The sequence below is a fragment of the Anguilla anguilla genome, chromosome 3 (genome assembly GCF_013347855.1).
Source record: "Anguilla anguilla isolate fAngAng1 chromosome 3, fAngAng1.pri, whole genome shotgun sequence".
Lineage (NCBI taxonomy): Eukaryota > Metazoa > Chordata > Actinopteri > Anguilliformes > Anguillidae > Anguilla > Anguilla anguilla.
The window spans coordinates 23,768,499-23,790,336 of record NC_049203.1 but is presented as its reverse complement, the minus strand read 5'-3'; the positions used below and the strand labels follow the sequence as shown (position 1 = coordinate 23,790,336).

Here is a 21,838-nt window from a genome sequence, read left to right as displayed (position 1 = left end):
GTTTTTAAGAGGCTCTGAGATAACCCTGATGGCACTTTGAAGGCAGGGCCCTGTGGGTTGCTCACATCCTGTAGCAAGGCAACAGCAGCTGTGCTCCAAAGTGTTCAGCGAGGAGAACTTGCTAAGTCACTGAACATTCAATGCACAGTGTACCACAAATACATTCAGCGCTAGTTCAACTCTAGCAGAGTACGGAAGGTTCCAGTTGGGATGAAATGCACACAGCGTATGAAATATGTGTGAACGTATGAAGCATTTTGAAAATGCTTTGACATTTGCTGAATATTTTAAACATAAAAAAAAAAAAACATTTAAAGAATGTTTCAAACACTGACTGAACATCGGAAATCGATAAATAATAACATATTTCACTTAAATGTATAGTTTAGTCTTAAATATATAATTGTTTTGGGATAGAATATTTCATCTGTCATTTCAAACATGAAAGTAATTGTGAAAACAGGTGAGATATTATTCTATAGGCAAAATAGGGTTCTGCCTTTAAACTATTGGACCATTATTCAGAGAAAAAAATATCATTAGGTCTGGTGTTCCTCTATTTACCTAATTCTATAGACTGTATGGGTGCAACCACTTTATAGTTTATTAATAACATACGTTAATATATTAAGATGACTAACATGCTGTACATCAATGCTGTACTGTAGAATGCTGCAGAATTTATTTGAAAGCTATATTAATGCTAACACTCTAATTCCAACAGTGCTGTGTGTAACTGTTCAGAGCTTATGACACAGGCTGTCTGTCATGTCATGATGTGTGAATGAGCTCCTGGGGGTACCTGCCTGAAAAAACATTCTGTTCAGCCAGGAATCCCCATGAGCTCATTCACTTGTCAAGACTGTAATGCAGTAGAGGGGGGGGGGTGGGGAACAAACATTCAAATGAACACTAATGTAATTAGAAGTGCTTAACTATACTTTACATTACTTTCAGAGCATAAACCAGTTGCTTTCTGCAAGGGGTGTGTTCTAGCATGAACTTCTCTTATATTGGCAGTACTAAAAGGTGGCATTCCAAGATTGCAGTTTGAAGATCCAGATGATAAATTCAGTCACAGCAAAGCCACGAGTCTACTCAAGTTGCATTACCGCTGATAGTTCGTTAGAAATACTATTTCATGAATATCACTAAAAGCAGGATGCATATTTAAGCCCAAATTGACAACAAGCATGGGAACTGCTCTTCTAATCCTAATATTGCAGGATTGCAGATTACTTCTGGAAATATACATTTTTGTATATTTATATTTAGGAATTAGACTTATCGTGTTGGGCTGTGCAAATAAACAAAGAATATTAATGTACTGTAAATACAAAATTCAACCCAAAAACGAGCTTCGGCATCAGAGCACTATGAGCAGCATACACCCGCAAAGCATTTATTGCTCAATTTCACATTATCTTCACACATTAAAACGGACAAAGAGAACTGAATTCTGCCACGGTATCATTAAGGGAAAGCCTTAACTGTTGCCTAGCAACAGTGCAAGCCTATCGCTTAATTTAAAATATATACGGTATCTATATAAATAAACCTATCCGAACATTTCCAGTGAAGCAGGGAATTTTCTTAACAATGCCAAATGTAAACCAGAAAGAATTCCTCCCTATTCAAAACTGACATTCTGTAAATGCAACACCAAGATCCCATTACAATGACGTCAAAAGACTTTTTTCCACAGACATAGAAGGGAGGGTAGGGTGAGTTGAGCAACACCATAAAAAAAGAATTTCTTCCTTTTTTAAACAGACATCTTGTAGAACAAACGTTAAAAAATAAATAAATAAAACTTCAGAATTCTTGATAATGCTGTCCTGTCACGGTTGTTTTATATTGTCTTGAGAAAAGAAAAGGACGTAAATACAATACATTACGTGTAGTAATTTTACATTTGCCTGGTAAACCTGTATTGTTCAGGGAGACAAATGTGTATTCACTTTGTGTTTACGGTGGTAACTGTCAAGTGTTGGTTGGCATTTTTATTTATTTCTATTTTCATTTTTTGAGCCGCACTTTAAAAAAACAAACACAAAAAAAAACAGGTAGCAGCAGGTGGTGGAGATCATGTGACAGGAAGTGAGTCTGGGGCAACATAAACATGGAAAGAGTGACTGCCAGTTCCAAGGAGCCCTGGTCTGTGTGCCTATCAGTCTTTGTTCTTCTAAAATGTGTGTGTGTGTGTGTGTGTGTGTGTGTGTGTGCGTGTGCGTGCGTGTGTCTGTGTGTGTGTGTGTGTGTGTGTATGTGTGTGTGTGTTGGGGGGGAGTGGGGGGCAGCAAGATTTTCCTGGACCAGCTGTGTTTCTCCACTGTGTTCAGCTCTGTAATGACTGGTATTAGCCTTCACGGACAGGGTCTGGGAATAATTAGAAGGTTTCACGGAGAGGAGAGAAGGGGGAATTGCCTGGAAAACAAGCATTTGCTTACCCCTCGCTCAGATTCCAGAGGTTCTGCTTTGACTCTGACTGCCGGCATCCCGTCAAGCATTAACATCCTGTTATTAATGGTGTCTGTGAGCGAGAAAGAGAGAGGTGTAAGAAACCAGGACATACAGTACAGTAAGACTGTCTGCACTGTCAACACTTCCTGTCTTGTATCTGTTAAAATCAAGAAATTACACCAGTAAATGCAGCACTGTGGTGAACAGGAAGGGGTTTTGGTCAAAGTTGTACATTTTTTTTGTATTATCGTCAAAAAACAGTAACACACCAAAGTGTAACCTCGTTGAAAAATGTGTAATGGATGGAGAGTGGTCATGCTATGATTATATACATGCATCATATCTGTGCATTCGCTATTCACGATGCATTCAAGAGGCAATATGTAGGTTTGGGGGCGTCCCATTCCACATTTCATTGTGTTCTCAGAAGTGTAGTTTCACAAACTTGGAAATGGGCTTATGACATATAAACAAATATTACACTGCTCAATACTGACAATGCAGTAAGCTTTGTGGTGTGCATATTCAAGGAAGTCCTGGGTCTCCCACGGACAATTTACAGCTGATCTCACAGTGGTTTTATCTGATTTGGTTCCAGTCGTCGTCTGCATGCAGTGGTCTGAGGACAGGGTGGAAGTAGGAGCTGAGGAGAGTGGGGGTGGGGGTCGGGGGCGTTGCGCTCAGCACAGTTCCTGCCCATATCCAGGGAAGAGCCAGCTCATGCCATTACTCTCCCTGGATACCCCAGGAGGGAACTGTTTTCACAGCAGAGATACTGCCTGAGAAATACCCCTCAGGGTCCTTTGTGCATGGACAAAGAGGAAACCGAGAGCACAGAGAGAGAGAGAGCGAGAGCGAGAGAGGGAGCGAGAGAGGGAGAGAAAGTGTGAGAGAAAGAGAGGGGGAGAGAGAGAGAAAGTGTGTGTGTGCATGTGTGGGGGTGGGGAGTGGGTGGGTGGGGGGGGGGGGGGGGTTAGAGACAGGGCTCAGAGGAGACAGGTTTAATGAACTGTTAGAATCTGATTACAAGCTAATATAGTTCTTGGAGCACTGCAACAATATTCGACAGATGAAATGCCTTAGCAGTCCAAGCCAACAAACCACTTCTCTGTTTCTTCAGTTTTATATGTGTGAGCTATTTAAAGACCCTGGTTATTTCAGCTGCCTTAGAAAAAAGAAACTGACAAATGTAAATTTCCAACAAGACCTATGAAACCAATACCAAAACAGAAGGCATCATGTCTCCTTTGGCCTGAGAAATATAAAATCCAAATAATTTATATGGTTGATTTATACTTTCTTTTGTGTTGAAAAAATAGTTTTTTCTTTTGTGCTGAAGTATAGTATTTAATGCTTACAATAAGAACAACATTACTTTGATATGGTGTCCACAGAACATGAAAATTCACAAAGGGTCAGAGCAGAGAACCTCCCCATGTGCTTCTCTGAGGTAGCAGTACTGTACCTTTTAGAGAGAGAACCCGCGAGAGAGCCAAATGCAACAAGACAAGCCTCCCTCAACCGGCGATGTCCTGAGGTAACCCGGGCTGTTGTCAGAGCGGCCCTCCATGAAAGAATGCTAGCAAAGCGAACGCGCTCTAAACATTTCTGTTCGACATCGCGCTCGGCATTGTGGGCCGTGCGCATCTATTTTAGTTCAGCATTTGATCCGAGGCTTTCTGGTGCAAGTGCAGATATCACACATTGCCGGAGTGGGAAATAAAAAATCCACCATGTAGATTTTCAAAAGCAGGTGGCAAACTATATACTGAACAAGAACAGTTTTGGGTGTTTCTCTGTATTTTGTCTGTTCTAATTTCCTCGTACACACTTTCCACACTGCTCCTGCAAAAATCATGTAGCATTTTTGCTTTGTTCTGGAATCAGTGCGTTATTATGTGATTCACAGTGGTTTTAGTAATCCTTTGGCATTGATCCACCATTGAAGTCCACAGCTTCCCTTTGAGGCTGCAGAAGTGGTGCTCTGCTCTCCTCTTAGCATTACATTATATTACATTCATTAGGCAGGTGCTGTTATCCAGAGCAACTTAACTGCATCCACATGAGTTATCTGAGAAACAGAAATATATGCCAGGGTAACATCTGTCTTAGACCAATAATAGTGTATGGATAACTTAAAGTACTTTCATGGCTATGGAAAACTGTTACATAATGTGTATGGTACCTTATCGGGCCTGTGTTTTGTAGTAATAAAAGTGCCTGCCAAATAAATGTAATGTAATGTAATACTAATGTAGGTTAACTATGCTAAGCAAAAGACAATAACTGGAAAAAGAATGCAATAACATAAGTAGAGTACAGGGACTTCTGTACCGTTTCAGGTCAATTCCTGAAGAATGCAGACTACTGGGGAATAGACTGCATGGAGAGGGAAAGAGGCAGTATGTTCAGAGCCATACAGATATAAGTGAGCTCTACAATTTTCTGTTACAGAAAGTAATGTATGACCGCATGTATCCATAGAACATAGAAAGAGAAGTCCCTTCACTGGACTGAACCCTTGTCTGCATTAACACAAAGATTTTGGTTCTAATTGCAATATAACGTCTGCACAAACTTCACCCTGAGTCAGACAAATGACTCATAAATCTTGAGCTTTATGTAAATGCAACTGACTTTTAGATGTCATCGCCTCCATTAAAATTACATAATCATACTCTCAGTTTATAGAGCTAAAGTAAGAAAACACTGGGTTTGAATCATCTGGCACCTCTGGTGTATAAACCATTACCTGGCTAAATACAAACTGAAAACTAGGGGGTCTAATTTTAGTTATGAAGAAAATATCATGAATATGTAGAAAAATATGTAGTCTGATTAAAGACAATCGGAAACAAAAGAAAATAATGATATTATAGGAAATATTCAACCACCCTGCAATAAGTCTGTGCCCAGGAAATCCTGGGTTAACAGCCTTGGAATTTCAGTGTGACCGACTTGTCCTTTGGCTTCAGGTCTGTGCAGATCGAGATGGTGTTACCATGGAAACTAAAGGTGGAGCCTCAAACTGATGCAGGTCTGGGCAGAACACAAAGAGACCAGTTTTTCCTGGGAAGACCAGGCGGACGTCCTCATAAGACTGTCAGACAGAGCAGACCAGGATTGGAACATGGAGCAACCCTGGTGCACAGTGGCTCAGGTTGCCCCAGAATAGTTTCCTATCAATGGCCTGAAATCTGACCATTTTCACCAAAGAAGTGACCTGTAATTATACAATCTGCAACATTCTACTGTTTCTTAACAATTAAGTTTTTCAAAATTTTGTCCTCCAAAATAATTCCCAATTGTCTGATAGTTACATAACAAAAATGAACAGAAATAAATTCTTGAACTTCTTAATTTGGTAGTTTTGTTGTGATAACTGGTATTGGTACAAGATAGGCGTCCTACTCCAGGCAAGGCTATTTCAAACAATAGTTATGCCATGTTTTTATGGCAGTTCATATGACAGTCGCTCCAATCACTTCCTCCGCCTGCAGTGATTCTCTTTCTCCCTCCCTCTCCCTCTCTCTTGCTCTGTCTCTCTCACTTCCTACTGTGGCAACACTGGCTCCTTCTCAGGTGTACCCTTAGCTTTTTGCGCCACTCGGACACCACCACTGCATCTTTCTTGGCATTGTGCCAGCTGTTCTTTGATGGTGTTAGTGCTCCTAACATATTCTTTTTTCTGTGATTAAATTCTACACACAGTTCTTTCTTATGCATACAATTTTATATCTATTTAAACATAGATTCACATGACTTGTACCTCCATTGCTTACACTTCTCACAGTTCTCACTGATTTGCATACATGTGCTGTCTTTGTTGTGTTCAGTCATGCCCATTATTTATTTTAAGTACATTACACTGGTAGCTGAATATCTTGCTAATGTTTCATGTTAGCATGCATGTGCTGTGTTTACACAGGTTGTTTGACTGACATAAATCACAATTTTATTGATTTATTTTTTTGACATATAAGATACAGATTTTTTTCTCAGTATCTAGCAAGAAGTTATTTTATCTTTTCAGTTCTGATTTATACCACACACCACATTTCTATGGTGTTTCTTTATTTCAGCTTGCAAGTGACTTGTGTGTATACACCTGGATTCAATTTTAGGCACACTATTAAAATTTTCAAAACTGCTTATCTTTGCCAAGAATATCACTGGTTAATGACATCATCAGTAGCCTAGAAATGTAAGAAAACAACAGCCAGCACAGTCATGCCATAATAACCAGTTTAATTTCATTGTGGGGGATGCTTCTGTTCAAGAGAAACAGAAAGGAAGTTACCAAAACAAATTAATCTTTAAGGAGATCTTCACTGGTATGATGAAGTTACCAAGGGCTTTTCATTTTAGTGAGAGGGACAAAAATAAAAGGCCAAATTTAAATGTATATAGTTTACTTAAAGCCAACTACATAAATAGGAAACTAAATTGATAAATAGCTCAGGTAATTTATAACATCTCAGAATGCAACGATAGTGTAAACACACAAATTTTATATGGATCACAGATGAAACTGTGTAGAAAGCTAGCCAAATGAATGAATGAATAAATAAATAAAATATAACCCAGATGTTAATGGTATTCCAGCTGCAATGTAATCAGAGCCTTCGTGATTTGGAGAATTTTTGCATTATAATACAACTCGTTATGCTACCTAGACACCAACATGCAACAGATCTATTAGAAGTCCAGTGGAAGAGGAGGTGCATGACTCAATAGTAACAAATTCACAAATCAATGAGTAGAACACATAAGAGTGCATAAGAAATATGTATTAGCTCTATGTACAATGAAAAGCTTGCATTGTTAAATGAGTTGCATGATTTCGCTTTTATGTACAGCTAATAGCTGTAAAAAACAATATTCTATCCTATATTTCTATATTCAAGTATATGCTCTCTTCAACCAAACTGCCACCAGGGAGGCATGTATAAGATCTCTGGTATCTCTTTAATCCCTATGATTAACTGCTGATAGAGAACTGTCTGTAGATCATCTAAAAAAGCAACTGACAGTTTGTGAGATTGATTTATTGCAACATGATTGGTTCTACAAAGTTATAGCTAGCATTACTTTATTGGTTAGAGGTTTGGTTTACAGGAATTGTAGTTCCATGATTTGTAGGAGTGGAAGGAGTAACTACCTAACCATTAGTTTATTAACAAAGCATACCAGGCTCACAATTGGGGAAAGATGACAATTTATCAATTAATAATCATGTATTTAAATATACATTTTTGCTTAATTTAACACCCATTCTTCAGCCTTTTTGCCTACATAAGGATGAAAAGATTATTAAAGATATACATGCCTACTTGCATACTGTAAATGGTGGGGTTTAAGCCGTGATGGCAAATGACTTTCTTGAGGTTGGCCAATGACCTCTGCTGCTTGGAGACAGTCCATCAGCAGGACTGACAGCTGAGTAAGAGAGACTGAGGAAATGAAGGTGAGGTCTGCGTGTGTGTGAGTGTGTGTGTGTGTGTGTGCGTGTGTCCTCGTATGTATGTGTGTGCAGTTGGCTTCCTGAGTAGCATGTGGAAACCTTCCTGAGGGCTATTGCTGCTGACTGAATCAATCCCTGCTGCAGCAGGTTAACACCATGGCAAGCCGGACGCATGACGAGCAGATCAATATGAGGTGACAGGCCTCTGAAGAAAATCTGACCTTCTGTGACCCACCTGCGACCTTAGCACATGCTCATTTTAAGAACATGCATAGGTTTTTCTTAGCTGTAGCCTTCAATTCATAGAACAAATTCATGCATTCCCCCAGCCAGAGTTAGGTTCAAAAACTTCTCTCTCTCTCGCTCTTTCTCTCTCTCTCTTTCTCTCTCTCTCTCTCTCTCTCTATATATATATATATATATTTAGAGAGAGAGAGAGATAATTCCCACCATATTGAAGAAAAAACACCTGCCCTATTCATTCTGCTGTGGCTATCAGCAGTTACTGTACATCACAAGTGACGACAAGTGAGCCAGTACATCTAGCAGCCATACATGCCCAAATGGCAACACCCCCACCACCACTTTGGGTCTTGGGCAGTTCCATTTGACCTCTACACTTTGCTCTTGCCATCACTCTGATACAAGTTAATCTTGGTCTTATCTGTCCATAAGACCTTTTTCCAGAACTCTGCAGACTCTATTGCAACCTGGCCATCCTGTTTTTACAGCTAACTAGTTGTTTGCATCTTGCAGTGTAGCCTCTATAGTTCTGTTTGTCTTCTGCACACAATAGTCACTGACTAATGGGCCTATGTGTAAGTTCCTTGTATTAGCCCAACAGATGGTACAAAAAAATCTTTATTCAGTAAGAGATGATTCCTCTTAATTCCAAAATAATGTTACAATAAACAACTAATAATGCAAGATCATCATAGCTTCTTTTGTTGAGTAAAGGTTTATACGCACACTGAATGCATACAAGATGCAGATAGCATTTTTAAAACAATTAATCTTATTGAGCAAAAATAAATCTGTACTTGTATATTTCATGATTCTGATAATCTTGTCTTTGTTTTCAAAAAAAAGTCCAAAGATGAGGGATTAAGATTATATTGTTAAACAAACCTTCCTATCGTGTATACATTACTCACAGATATGGCAAGAATTTTAACCACTTGTCCCACAAATTTTAATCCTTCTTGTCACATTATCTGATCAAATATACTGTGATATAAGGTTTTCTCTTATCAGGTTAGATTTACTGTACATTATAGTGTGTCTTTGGTTACACTGAAAACATTTCTGTCAAACAGCTGGAAAACAATAAATTAACACTTCACAATGCTTACATAATGGACTCAGGGGAAGACAACCAAATGTGAGAATCAAAAATATTTTTAAAGACATTTTTTTAAGATAAGAAATGTTATTTCATGATATATCGTATAATGTTTTGGCACTGAAACCCGATTTTCTTTTTCTGGAGAAGAGGGTGGGCACAAGTGGTTTCTTTAGAAACACTCTGTTCCCACAATGCCGTGTTCCTGTGTCCAGTGCCCTCAGCCAGTCTGTGCATCTGTGACACAGAGAGCAGACCTCCTGCCACGGGCACTGTGGGAAACAAAGGGAGCAGTCACAGGGAAAGTGGACTGCAGCCAAGCAGAGATGTGTACAGAAGATTCCTACTCTCCTTTTCAAAAAGGCAGAAGAAAACATACACATAAAAATGGAAACATTATTATTATTATTATTATTATTATTATTATTATTATTATTATTATTATGGTTGTTGGTGTTCTTGGTTCAAATCCAAATCTTTTATATTGTTAAAGCAGTATAATTTATTGAAAAAGATTAGTACTCCACAGATCTGTAAACAACATTTTTTAAAAAGACTCTGAAATCTACAGTAATCATACTCTGACATGTACAATAAGAATACAATAGTAACACTCTGATCTCTTCTGGGGAGAGCAGTTGTTATGTCATTGTGGAATTTAAAAGCAGGAATGTTCATTTGTGAATCACGGTTTTAGCTAGACCCTGAACTCAAACTGCTGTAGCGAGAACAGCGTCCTCTGACCTGCTCTCTGCCTCTCTGCTGGCTGGGGCTTCACTTCCCCTTCGCGGTGCCTCCAACACCTCAAAATGTGACGAGTCAGCCAGAAACAACCCCCAGCAAAGTCACCGAGAGGCTGCTGCTTGATCCTGTGTTCTTCTCACATCTTGCATTGTGCAGTCATTTTGTTTCCTCTAATGAGTGATTATGAAAGCCATTTTGCAATCTTTTGAACTTCTCTGCTGTTGTGTGATCATATGTAGCTTTTAGGTCAACTGAGAACTAAATTCTCTTTTGTAGTGAAGAACTGGGAAATCACTGAAAATTGAAAATAGAAAACCAGTTGAAGAATTTAAATGTACTGTACGAGGTAAGCTACCAAATAAATTCAACATTTTAGTTTGTTTCACGAATGGTTTCACAGCGGTGGGCATTTCAGAGTTAATCATCTCATTTACCTCGCAAAACTCTGAGGATTTGATTGACTAATGCTGTTGTGCCGTTCAGATATGTAAATTGTTTTCACCACAGCAGTGCTGCCCACACATCCACTGTAGCGCTAACCCTGTCACATCCCCCTTAGACAGCTCATTGGCAGCCTGTTTCCTACATCCCTCTGAATAGGGCTGCCGAAAGAACTCGCCGCAAATGGCCGCTGTAAAGAAGAGACCGCACATGCAACCGAACCGTGTCCTGACGGCATACGAAATGAATTCCTAAAAGGACCTCCGGTCATTCAAATTTCCAAACACGCTCAGTGCTGCGGCACTTTGTGGAGTGTTTCTTCAGCCCTAGATGTACTTTGGACTCCGTTTTATTATTATTTTTTAAATCTTTTCTGGCACACTGTGAATGACTTCAGATTTTCCGTCTCATAAGGTGCATTTTCTTTGGCGGACGAGTCAGCCAAAGGCTTTGGGTGCCATTGGGACATTTCTGAATCAGGCTCAAGAGCAGGATGGCTTTTCTATTTTTTTCCTATCAGTACATATGCACTCTGGCAATCACTGACTTGTGAAGAGAAGCTCTTTACCCTAAACGAGGAGTTCTCAACATTTTCCGAACCAAGGATTCCCATCACAGACTCAAAGGCATCCAGGGGACCCCATTATAAGTTAAAGGGGTTATATTTAAGATAAGGTATTTTAAAATATTTTGTCAATGCTATATATAGACAGTGTATATCAAGTCTGGCCAGAGACCTACTACAGTACCCCCTTAAAGGACTTCCGGGGGTCCTGTTCAAAACTCGAGCCCTAGATCCTAGTTCAATAGTCTGTTGAAGACCTCACAGGCCGTGCTTGTGTTTTCTTTGAATGCTATGTTTTTCATTCCATTGTATTCAATTGTATTTTGAATATTCTTCCTATTTCAATCACTGCACAAATAAAAAATATATGAACAATTTAAATACAGTAAACTACTCAAACCATGAATTTAATGAACAAACACCACATATTTGTTTGTTGGGAGGTAGTAGCATGCTGACTTTGAGTCCTCTTTGCCTTCTTCATGGTCTTCAATATTTGCAAAGGAACTGTCCATTTACAGGAAGGTGACCCCCCCCCCCCCCCTTATAAACATCAAGCTTGTTCTCCAAAAACAAGCTGGTGAGCATAAACTGAATTTTTCAGACAGAGTGGCCAGTAGTTTTGGCTACTCCTGCTCAGGAGAGACTGTGTCAGTATTCCCCCAAGAAGCAGGGCTGGGTCGGTTCAAGGTCCCATAGTTGTCATAGCTGTCTAATCCAAGGACAGGAACTTGTTTAGGTAAATAAATGCAGAATTGAGTCATTCTAACCAACAGATTTCACTGTAACACCAAATGAAATGAGATGGACAGTGAAACTGTCAGCTCTGTCTGTGACAATTGCCATTGTGATGTCAAAGAATAATTTACCATGTGCCCCTCAGAAATAAATGACTGATACTGACATACACATTAGACAGAAGTCCCCTAGCAGGACCACTATCAAACCAGTTCTAATTTCATGATAATCTGGTTTTGGAAAAGCAAATGGTTAGGTCACACAGGGCATGTCATGGAACTTTGAATCAATGATCAGGACATGTACACTTTCTGATTTGCCTTATTAGTAATTGCAAAGTTTAATACAGTGGTCTTTTGAAGGCCTTGTCTTTCATCCCTTTCTGTCTCTTTCAGTTTGTTCCATTTTTTCCCTTTCCCCTTCCCTCATGTTTGCTACTCTGAAAGTGAAAATACCACTGCAGCTGTTGACCAATAGCACAGTTATATGGCCTGTGCCAAGGTTTATGAAAAGACAATAGTGTTCAGGGAATGCTGCTTAAAATACAATTATTGCATCAATCTATGTCCTTAAATATGTTTTCATGTCACACTGTCGTCAGAACCAGGCCCTACCACACCCATGTTTTCCTGAATCTTTTGTATCGACATAACCACAAACACTTTTCGCTTCTGTCTAAAATGACTGAACAAACATCTGTTTGAACTTAGTAGTAGCTACCACTAAAAAAGACAAACGTGTCAAGCCACATTTTCCTGCCTAACCACTCACAGCAATTGTCGCCTATTACATCATGGCATTGTTCAAAACAAAACTAGACAGTAGAACTTCCAGATTGCATGGGTGTCTGAGGGATATCCGCTTATCAAAAACAAGCCTAGCTTCCAGTGCCATAGTAACATGGCTATACCAGTATGCAGTGTGGCACTGTGACCTTTGGTTGCACTCACCCACCACTAACGTCTCTCTCCAATAGAAACCCCCCCTCCCCCATTATCAACTTCTCACCACGCACTGAACACACATACACAGGTTTTCTCTCAAGATAAGCTTTCAGTTGCACATTGTCTTTGCCTTTTCAGCTTGAACAAAGAGAATATGAGGAGGAAGACAGATTATGGACATAAAGTGCGATTAGTAAATATCGTCAGTGTATTATCATTATGCATTCAGTGTTTATTCTCTGATAGTTGCACATTTTGGTCATATGCAAATGCATGCATATTTACAGTATATTGAATATAACCTAGATGTTGTTAACGTTGCTTGCTACTGCGAAACGGTAGATCCATAAACACCACAATGCTCCTCCCCCTGTCAAAAAACATAATATATAATAAGTATTGTACGAATAGCAGAGCTGTAAAATAGACATATATAAAATAAGCATATTGACCTCAGTGATCAAATATTCACGCCATCCACAGGATATTGTATTTGGTAATAAAACTTTTAAACGTTTATAACGAAGTTATTCCTTCTGTGGCAAAAACATGCATACATGTCCATACACATACCATAAAAACAAAACAATATATTTCCATGGCTTTTTTTTTTTAAATGGCTTTTCCTCCCTTTTTCTCACAAGTATTGTTGCTGTTGTTGTTGTTGTTGTTGTTGTGTGTGTGTGTGCTTGTGTGTGTGTATGTCTGTCTGTGTGTGCATCTTGAATGAGAATATGAAATTTAGTCTTCAACAAAACCCCCATTGATATTATCTGCATAACTAAGAAATATAATAAACTGAATAAGTAATTACTCAGATATCCTGATCCAGAAGCACCTTTCCATGAACCTTATTATCTTTTCTCTGTCTATCGTTGCTCCTTCATTGCCAATAGCACTTGTCAAAACTTAGTTTGCCATGACGGATGAAGTAAGAGATTCTGGTGTGTTCAGCATTAGGGTGAAAATCCAGTTTCCTCATTAAGGTGCTTTTGATTGCTGTGATCTCTACACTGGCTGAGCTGAGCCTTCATTAAATGCCAGCCCAACTATTTATGAAAACTTGACACCTGGACAGAACATTTCATAATGGAGACTAATGACCAGAGGTAATTAGGTGAAGTTGTACATAAATTCAAGGTGAAAAAAAAAAAAAAAAAACGTACAAATGGATATCATATTGTCATATTTTGACCAGGAAATGCCTGCAAGCCTTAACATATATTCATTTCACTCTGTACATAGAACACTATTTCTGGGGAGTTATTAATTCAATAAAAAACACAAGCGAAGAGCAGACAATTTTAACAATTACATGCGCATTGTCCATCACGTCGTATAAGTTGAGACCATTATTTCACAGTGGCGACACCAGGATTTTTTCCCTGGAGGTGTTAAGGAGGAGGTGCTATGTCGATACATGGAGGTGCTGATTATTTATTTCTATTGTAAAAATTGAGAGAAAATGCTCGGGGGAAGCTTTGCCGGTGCTATGTAGACTCGTGAGCGAATTGGTGACCCTTAGCACTGCCACTGACTATGCTCGTTAGGATTAAGTACTGTATATGTCGTACTGGAGCGGGAGGTAGAAGAATAAAATATCGACTGCTGTGATGCAATGTGAAGCACAACAAGAAGGGATTTGATTGCTAACCCTGAAAACGCACTGCACAGTTTGATAACTCAGCTGTAATGAGCTTTTTAGGACACTCAGTTAAGTTTAATGTGATGCCAAAAGCTAAGTGGTAAGAACATGCTGTATGTGGGCTTTAAAGCACACTGAGCATGGCAGCGAATGGAAGCACAATGTATCTCTTATACACGTGTATTTTTTGTAAGTCCACTTTAAATTACTGGGACAACCGACAGTGACAATGGCGGTATTGAACAACAGCTGATGTGAAAATGAGAAGATCATGTTATTGTTCCCGCTTTCCCTACAAGAGCTTTCAGACATCTGGGTCAAAATTAGAGGATGACTCTTTTATTGTAAAATGCTTGCTTTAGTTCTGTTCTTGATTGTACACATTTCCCTCAATCCATTCAAATATAACTAATCTAAAATATAACTAATGATTTAACAAATTCATATTGTGAATATAAATATGCATGTCCCCAAATTTAGATATGTTTTAGACAAAGAACATTTTTTTTTTAGCTGTAAAGGAATGATTCTAAAATGCCACACTTAAGTAAAAAAATAAATACATAGGTAGGCTAATGGCATAAAATCAAACCTTGATGAAAAAATCTAAATATTCAACACTGGGGAACAAGATATGCCATATGTCATAATATTTTTCCTCTGAAACACGCAGTGTATCAGAACTATTGTATTTGGAATTATTATTATTATTATTATTATTATTATTATTATTATTATTATTATTATTATTATTATTTTAGTGAAATGCTGAACCATTCTCCCCAGTTTAAATTATCCACAGCATGCATGCTTTCATAATATGCTCAGCAGCTGTGTTTACTTTTATGCTCCAAATAAGCCCATGGTTTTGCGCAAAGTATTGTTGTTCTCATTCTCAGTTACTATCCAACAGGAAATACCCTGGCAGTGACTGCTAATTGAGGAGAGTTATGGCCCGTAACAGCAATATACATTAACACGGGCCTGCCAGTGTTAAATGCAGTCATGGGCTGGAATGCTGCTGGCTTTAAATTGATCCCACATGTTGTTTGAATAATTTCTCCTCAGGGTCAACCTACAACTGTAAACAAAGTCCACACTGATTCATGCAAAGCTGAAGCACACAAAGGGTGTACAAACTGCACGGTGCCCTGGACCTCATCAAGAATGAGACTGCCCTATTTCCCGAAAAAATGTTTTGGAGGACAAGACAGTCAACCCTCCATTCCAGAAGTCACATAACAGAGCAGCACAATGCCCCCCAGCATACACTTCATTATTATGAACACAAGTTTGACTGCTGTGAGTTTTCATATTTGAGTAATACGATATTGAAGAAGTTGGTCCAGTAGAATATGGTTGTGTTTCGTTTTCTAGTGTTTTTATTTTCCAGATAGAAAACTGCTCAATGAAATATGTGTAATGAGATGGAAGCTCTGCTATTAGGGCTCAATTACTTCAAAATGACCAGATCTCAGTGCCAGAATCATCAATGTAAGGTAGTTGGAAATGGATGGGAGAGTTATCATGCCATGTAGAATCTTGAAAGATTAGCCAATTAGATGATTGAATGAGAATGATTTAGGGACACGTGGACACTATGATGTGTATAATTTGATGCATCATAGTGTCATGTCCAACTTCTATAGAGTGAATGCAATAGATGTAGAACACAACAGTACAAGTCGGTCAAATGGCTGCATGATAAGGAAGACAAATACTGGGAAAGAGACTGAAGAATCTTGGAATTAGTGTTAATCATATTCGTCTGTCTTCGTCTCAAAAATTAGCCCAGGAACACAAAACCCGATTCAACTGATTGACTACTCATGGTCTTCAATCAAAACCTTGAAAAGCAGAATCAGGTATCATAGTGCTGTGTTAAAACAAAAACCTGCACCCACACCAGCCTTTTTCAGACAAGATTAAACACTCCTGGTCTGGTCTTCTCAAAAAAGGAAGGTACATACTGTACAACCATGTATTACCTGTAATTAGAAAACTAAAAGCTTCCCTTTGCCAATTTTTTTTTTTTCTTATTGTACCGACTCAGTTGAGAGAACAGAACAGGAAGTTGTAATGTGATGCAGTAACCCAAGTGACAGTAAAATGTTAATCCTGTCAAACCAGCAGTTTTCACTTGTCAGGTTGACGTTGAAGAGCCTTTCTGTGGGATGCAAAAATTACACCGACAGTCTTTGCTAAAAATTGCACCTGCAGCCTCAGCCATTTCCAGTCCATGCCCACAGCTGCATGGTAGAATATTCAGTGTTCATTTACCTTGATATGAATACAAAAGGGTACACATCAGATATGTTAAATGTATGAGATCAGAGTTGATTTAGCTCTAACCATTTTTGTGTATGAAATTAGTTTTTAAACGACTGCGATATGCTGTGAACTCCGATAAACTGAAATTAAAAATGGTATTTCTGATTTTTTATATTGTTTTTCTGCACATGTGTAGGTGGGTAATCAGGCATTCAGTAGTGAGTGATCCAGTCCTGGTGAGTTGTAATTATTATTATTTTTTCATCTATCCCAGTTTGTTTTCTCTTCCTTCTCACCGTGAGCACAGTGTGTCCTAAATGGCACTTTAGTAAACACAACTAGGCTGAACAAGCAGGACAGGGGTTAAGTGTACCAGGGGATAGGCAGAGGGGCATTTGGGAACTTTACAAATGTCACAATATAAAAAAGACCAGGCAGAACACAAAAACGCTGAACATTCCAATTCTGTGCTGCCTCTGCCCCGGACCTGCTTGTCTGAGAGTATGTATCTGTGTCTGTACTCATAATTACCAAACAGTGTTTTAGAATATTGCCATTTTACTCATGAATCAGTCCAATGAATCAGTCCAGCTCTTTCTTTTCTGATGATTATATTTCTACTGAAAATCGAAATATTTTGGAGAACACGATTATGTAGTTGTCCAAGGCACCAAGTACCATTAAATTACGCCTTACCCATCAAATGATCAAACTATACCTGCAGATAGGCCTATTGGCTTGTTTTTTATCATCTGTGATCATGTGTGACCTGTGATCTGTTGGTGACTTTTGTACATTTGAAAATCATGGCATGACAGTACTGGAGTCATCCCTCCCACCCCCCTTGTGCATTCAGAGGTCACTGAGTGCACAGGTGCTGACAGTTCATAGCAGCAGTGACACTATAACTCCAATCATGGGTATTTGTGCCAGAGAAATTTTGAGGACAAGCCAGGGGGCGCAGAGGTGGGGGGTGTGCGTCAATTGTTCAAGATGAACACAGATTTTGTAGTGAGAAATCATGAACAAGAGTCACACACATCAGAAGTCAGAACTCATGTAGAGTTGGGGGGGGGGGGTGGTATCAGAGATTGTAATCACACACTTGGGGAGGAGGAGGGGGGTTGTACTAATCAAAAACTCGGTGTGGCTAGGAAACCCAGGACACAGCTTGCCACTGACATTGGCCCACAGATATCCCACAATTCCCTGCCAACATAATGTGGCTCAGTTTCTGAACATACTCTGTTTTGGATGAGAACCCAACCCATGCTGTAGAGGTAGTGAACAACATTTTAAATGCCAACATAAAGTCACTATATAGTCAATATGGCCTGTATGCTCCATGGAATAGTCTACTGAAGCCTATAACTCTGCAGGAGTACGACAGCACTCCTACACAAGAAAGCTGATGGAAATGCAATACGCTGTCTCTGGTGTTCCAGAATGTCCCATGAATTATCCACTGGGTTCAGAGCTGGAGACTGAAAAAGCCATGATCTCTAGATAATGTCAGTATCATGCTCTACAAACCAGTGAGTGATTACTCGTGGTCTGAGGATGAGGTTATTGTCATCTTTCTTTCAGAGGCATCCATCTCTGCAGGAAACCACAGTTTTAACATGTGAAGTGAACGTCATTGCTCAGTATGATTAAGTAATAAATGACATTGACCTTGCCTGAGATATGAGTGTACCAAAACCATATCAGGAAAATGTACCCCCACACCACTACAAAACTAACTGAACCCTTCACTGCTGAGAAACTCATTTCTAGTTTTTGGAGGTTCCTTGTATGTTGTTAGCAGATGTTTTTGTCTTGGGAAAATCACTTGTATTTTTTTTTTTACTGCAGAGTCCATTTATACAACTGGATATGTATACAAGCAATAAGTGACTCAAATACTCAGTGGCACAGTAGCAATGTTCCACTTGGGATGCAAACCTACAACCCTCTAGTCACATGCATAATTCCTAAGCAAATATTCTCAGATCACGGACATAGCATAGGCCTGCATTGTAGAAAAGTGTAGAAATCCAAATACAGTCCAAATTGAGTTATGATTGATCCAAAGCTCAGCATATATATGTAATTATGCTGTGTGTGTGCTCAAAATCATTACCATGATCATAAGTATAGGTTTGGGGGGTGACAGGAAGATATGTCACTCACAATATTTCCATATGAATTGGTCTTGCTAGTATGCTTGTGAATCTTGATGTTTGACTATGTGGGACTAGGTGGTCCAGCAGGATGTCTCCCCCCAAAGTTGAAAAGAAACCTATGACTGTGGCCATTATGAATTCTTATGTGCCTACTGGACAGGATAAAAAAGTTCCACTTTTTGTGCATTAACCCTCAGATCTAAAGCAGGGGCTAGCTCAGCTACCTCCTTGAGCTCCAGTGCTAACATGGTCAAACCTCAGGGGAAGCTTGCTGAGATATAGCTATGCTTTCCTCAAGTCCCGAGAGTTATCTTCTTGAGCTTGGCCCAAAGCTGGAAATCCAAACAATGTGCTGCTAATTGTTATCTGGGACTCTCGGGCTGCATTGCCCAGAAAACATCTTCTGGAGGCCATGGAAGAAATCAGCAACACTATAACAGACAATCGATAGAAACAGGAGAATGCCCATCTCTGTACAGTACATGTGCCCCTTCCCCTCTCTTTTAACAGGTCATCAGCATTGGATAAATTGATAGATACTGGTTGTGGCCTGATTGATTGGTTGTTGGATATATGTTCGAAAAAAGTCAAATATTGAAAACAGTGAAATACTGATGGTAGAATAGGCCCTACTGAAGCACACATAATGCAAAAACACACAAGCCATTTTGTTGCACTCACTTTATGACTCACCCTGATTGTAATGTGATGAGCACATTATTCAGTGTTGTTTAAAACCCTGATAGCATTTATGAGTCTAAACACTGTACTCTGTCAGAATAAAATCTACTCTTCCAGAGGTGATTTAACAGTGAACATGTATTGTGTGCTGCTGACACAGAGTAAGATAACCCCTGTGAGGAATCTAATTTTCAACACAATCTACAGTTTTTGGAGTCACAACACCATTTCCCTTCCTGCACCTTTTCTCTCAAACCCCCTACCACACATACCAATATCACTTTCCTCTAGCTCGGTCCTGGTCCTCTTTCATTGAAAATAGAAACCATGGGGGGCCAGCCCTCTACAACTCTACACACAAAGCTTGCCCAGTTACATGTGACAGCTACCCATCAATTCCACTGACTACTGCCGTGGAAGTGAAAGTGCAAAATATGACATCTGAGACACCACCCCTGCAAACACCCAGAAAACACCCGCCTCCTCCTCCGCCCACCCAAACCCTAACCCCCCCCCCAGCACACCCCCCCCCCCCATCTCCCCCCCAGTGTCCTTCCACCGCCTTCCAAGCCTCAGAGTATTTAACCCGTTGCTAACGGCTACCTCGGCACCTCTCCTCTCTCCCAAAGCAGCCTCCAGTGTTGTCAGCCACCAAACAGCTCACACGCACGGCACCTTTGGAAATTATCTGGGGTTTTTTAAGGGCATGGGGATCCACAGTCTTCCGCTACAGCCTCCCACACAAGTGCCCAGTGCACCTTTACAAAAGCATGCCAAACTCTTAATGAGAAAAGGTGTGAACACACGCAATCTGCACAGTCTTACAGGAATTATGAGGCAGTCCCAACTATTTCAGTTAACAGCTCTGCAGTTTACTTGATGTATGCTATCATAATACTAATTTAACATTTGTTTACAGCACTATGCAGTATTACGGAAACAACAATATAGCCATGGTCAAAATGAAATCTTTTTAAGTACAACTGTTCTACTGACAATAATGCCAGCACTCTATTTGTTCTACAGATGACAGTTTAGGCTGCACGTTGTCTCGTACAGCACAGAAAAGGGATGCTAATTTAGTTTTTGCTGACTTCTTGCTTGCTTATTTTCCGGGTACAATACAATGAACAAACAACAATGTACAGTATGGTAAGAGATATGGCTTGGTATTTTTTTTTGACACTGCAGTGACAGCTGACCGGGTTGCACAAAAGCAGAGACAAAATCCAACAAAAAGGAAAGAAAAAAGGAAGAGAGGAAAGAAAGCAGGAGAAAGAAAGCACAGACCTTATCAGAGGCTGCTGAGCAGTGGAAAGTGTTTTCCTCGCGTTCTCCGTTGCTCTCTCTCTCTCTCGCTCTCCCTCTCGCACGCTCTTGCTTGCTCTTACTCTCTCGCTCTCTCTCTCTCTCTCTGACTCCCCTCCTTTCAGCCCCTCAGCTGCTCAGCGCAGCTCTCAGGAAATGAATGGGGGCTCACAGAGAACTGTTGTACTTGCAAATGACTTACCATGGTCACATGATCCGCTCAAATGTAGGGTGGGCCAGTGGGTGGAGGCTTCGTAGGCAAGCAAGGACAATATACTCTAAGCTTTAACAGCATGCATCAAATTACACAGGGCCCCTAGTGGGAGGTTTCCAACAAGAATGGTTAGCTCTCGCCGAGCTTGCCTGTGGTAATGAGAGTCCCTCCCCCAAGGGGAGAGGGAGGGAGAGAGAGAGAGAGAGAGAGAGAGAGAGAGAGAGAGAGAGAGAGAGAGAGAGAGAGAGAGAGAGAGAGAGAGAGAGAGAGAGAGAGAGAGAGAGAGAGAGAGAGAGAGAGAGAGAGAGAGAGAGAGAGAGAGAGAGAAATAGAGAGAGAGAGAGAGAGAGAGAGGTCACAGACTCTGTTCAAAAATGTAAGCTGCCCATTGTGAAAAAGTGAGATAAACTGAGCCAAGCAAGAAGAACAGTTGGATGCAGCTGTAGAAGATTCACTTAAAGTAGGATTCCTTAAGGTAGGAATACATGCCTATCAGGGATCCCTACATTCATAGTAGCTTCAATATTGTCCAATATCCCTCTCTTCATACAAAACATACATGTCTCATCACACAAGCATGATGATTACCTTCAGTGAAAGTGATGACATTAAGGCCTCAGAGGAGATGTTCCGGGTATCCTAATTAATGTAAAGGAAATCAGGTCATAATTAATCTAACAGGAAACGAAGAACATTTGCATCCCTTTAAGACCCTTCAGGGCCAAGAAGGAGAAGCTACTGTTCAGCATTGCATAGAAACTGACGATCACAGGGTGAAACTGACTAGCATGCATGAAAATGCTTGTGTTCAGCTGCCTCTTACCTAACTGGAATATACTGCAATATATTGCAA

At 39.9% G+C, this 21,838-nt stretch overlaps 1 protein-coding gene across 4 annotated transcripts in view; it reads right to left on the bottom strand.

Annotated features, from left to right (window-relative positions):
• LOC118222945 (Krueppel-like factor 12) overlaps positions 1 to 21,121 on the bottom strand; it is a 52,820-nt gene extending 31,699 nt beyond the window's left edge. The window contains exons 1-2 of one of the 4 annotated variants that reach the window (XM_035408898.1): positions 20,974 to 21,121; positions 2,451 to 2,533 (exon numbers count right to left, since the gene is read on the bottom strand). In XM_035408898.1, the coding sequence (XP_035264789.1) occupies positions 2,451 to 2,516 (66 nt within the window). In that variant the 5' untranslated portion in view covers positions 2,517 to 2,533; positions 20,974 to 21,121. Of the gene's footprint in view, positions 1 to 2,450; positions 2,534 to 2,960; positions 3,349 to 20,753; positions 20,943 to 20,973 lie in introns of those variants that run through there. The other 3 variants (XM_035408896.1, XM_035408897.1, XM_035408899.1) reach the window with 3 other exon arrangements.
• Between the last annotated feature and the right edge of the window lie 717 nt (positions 21,122 to 21,838).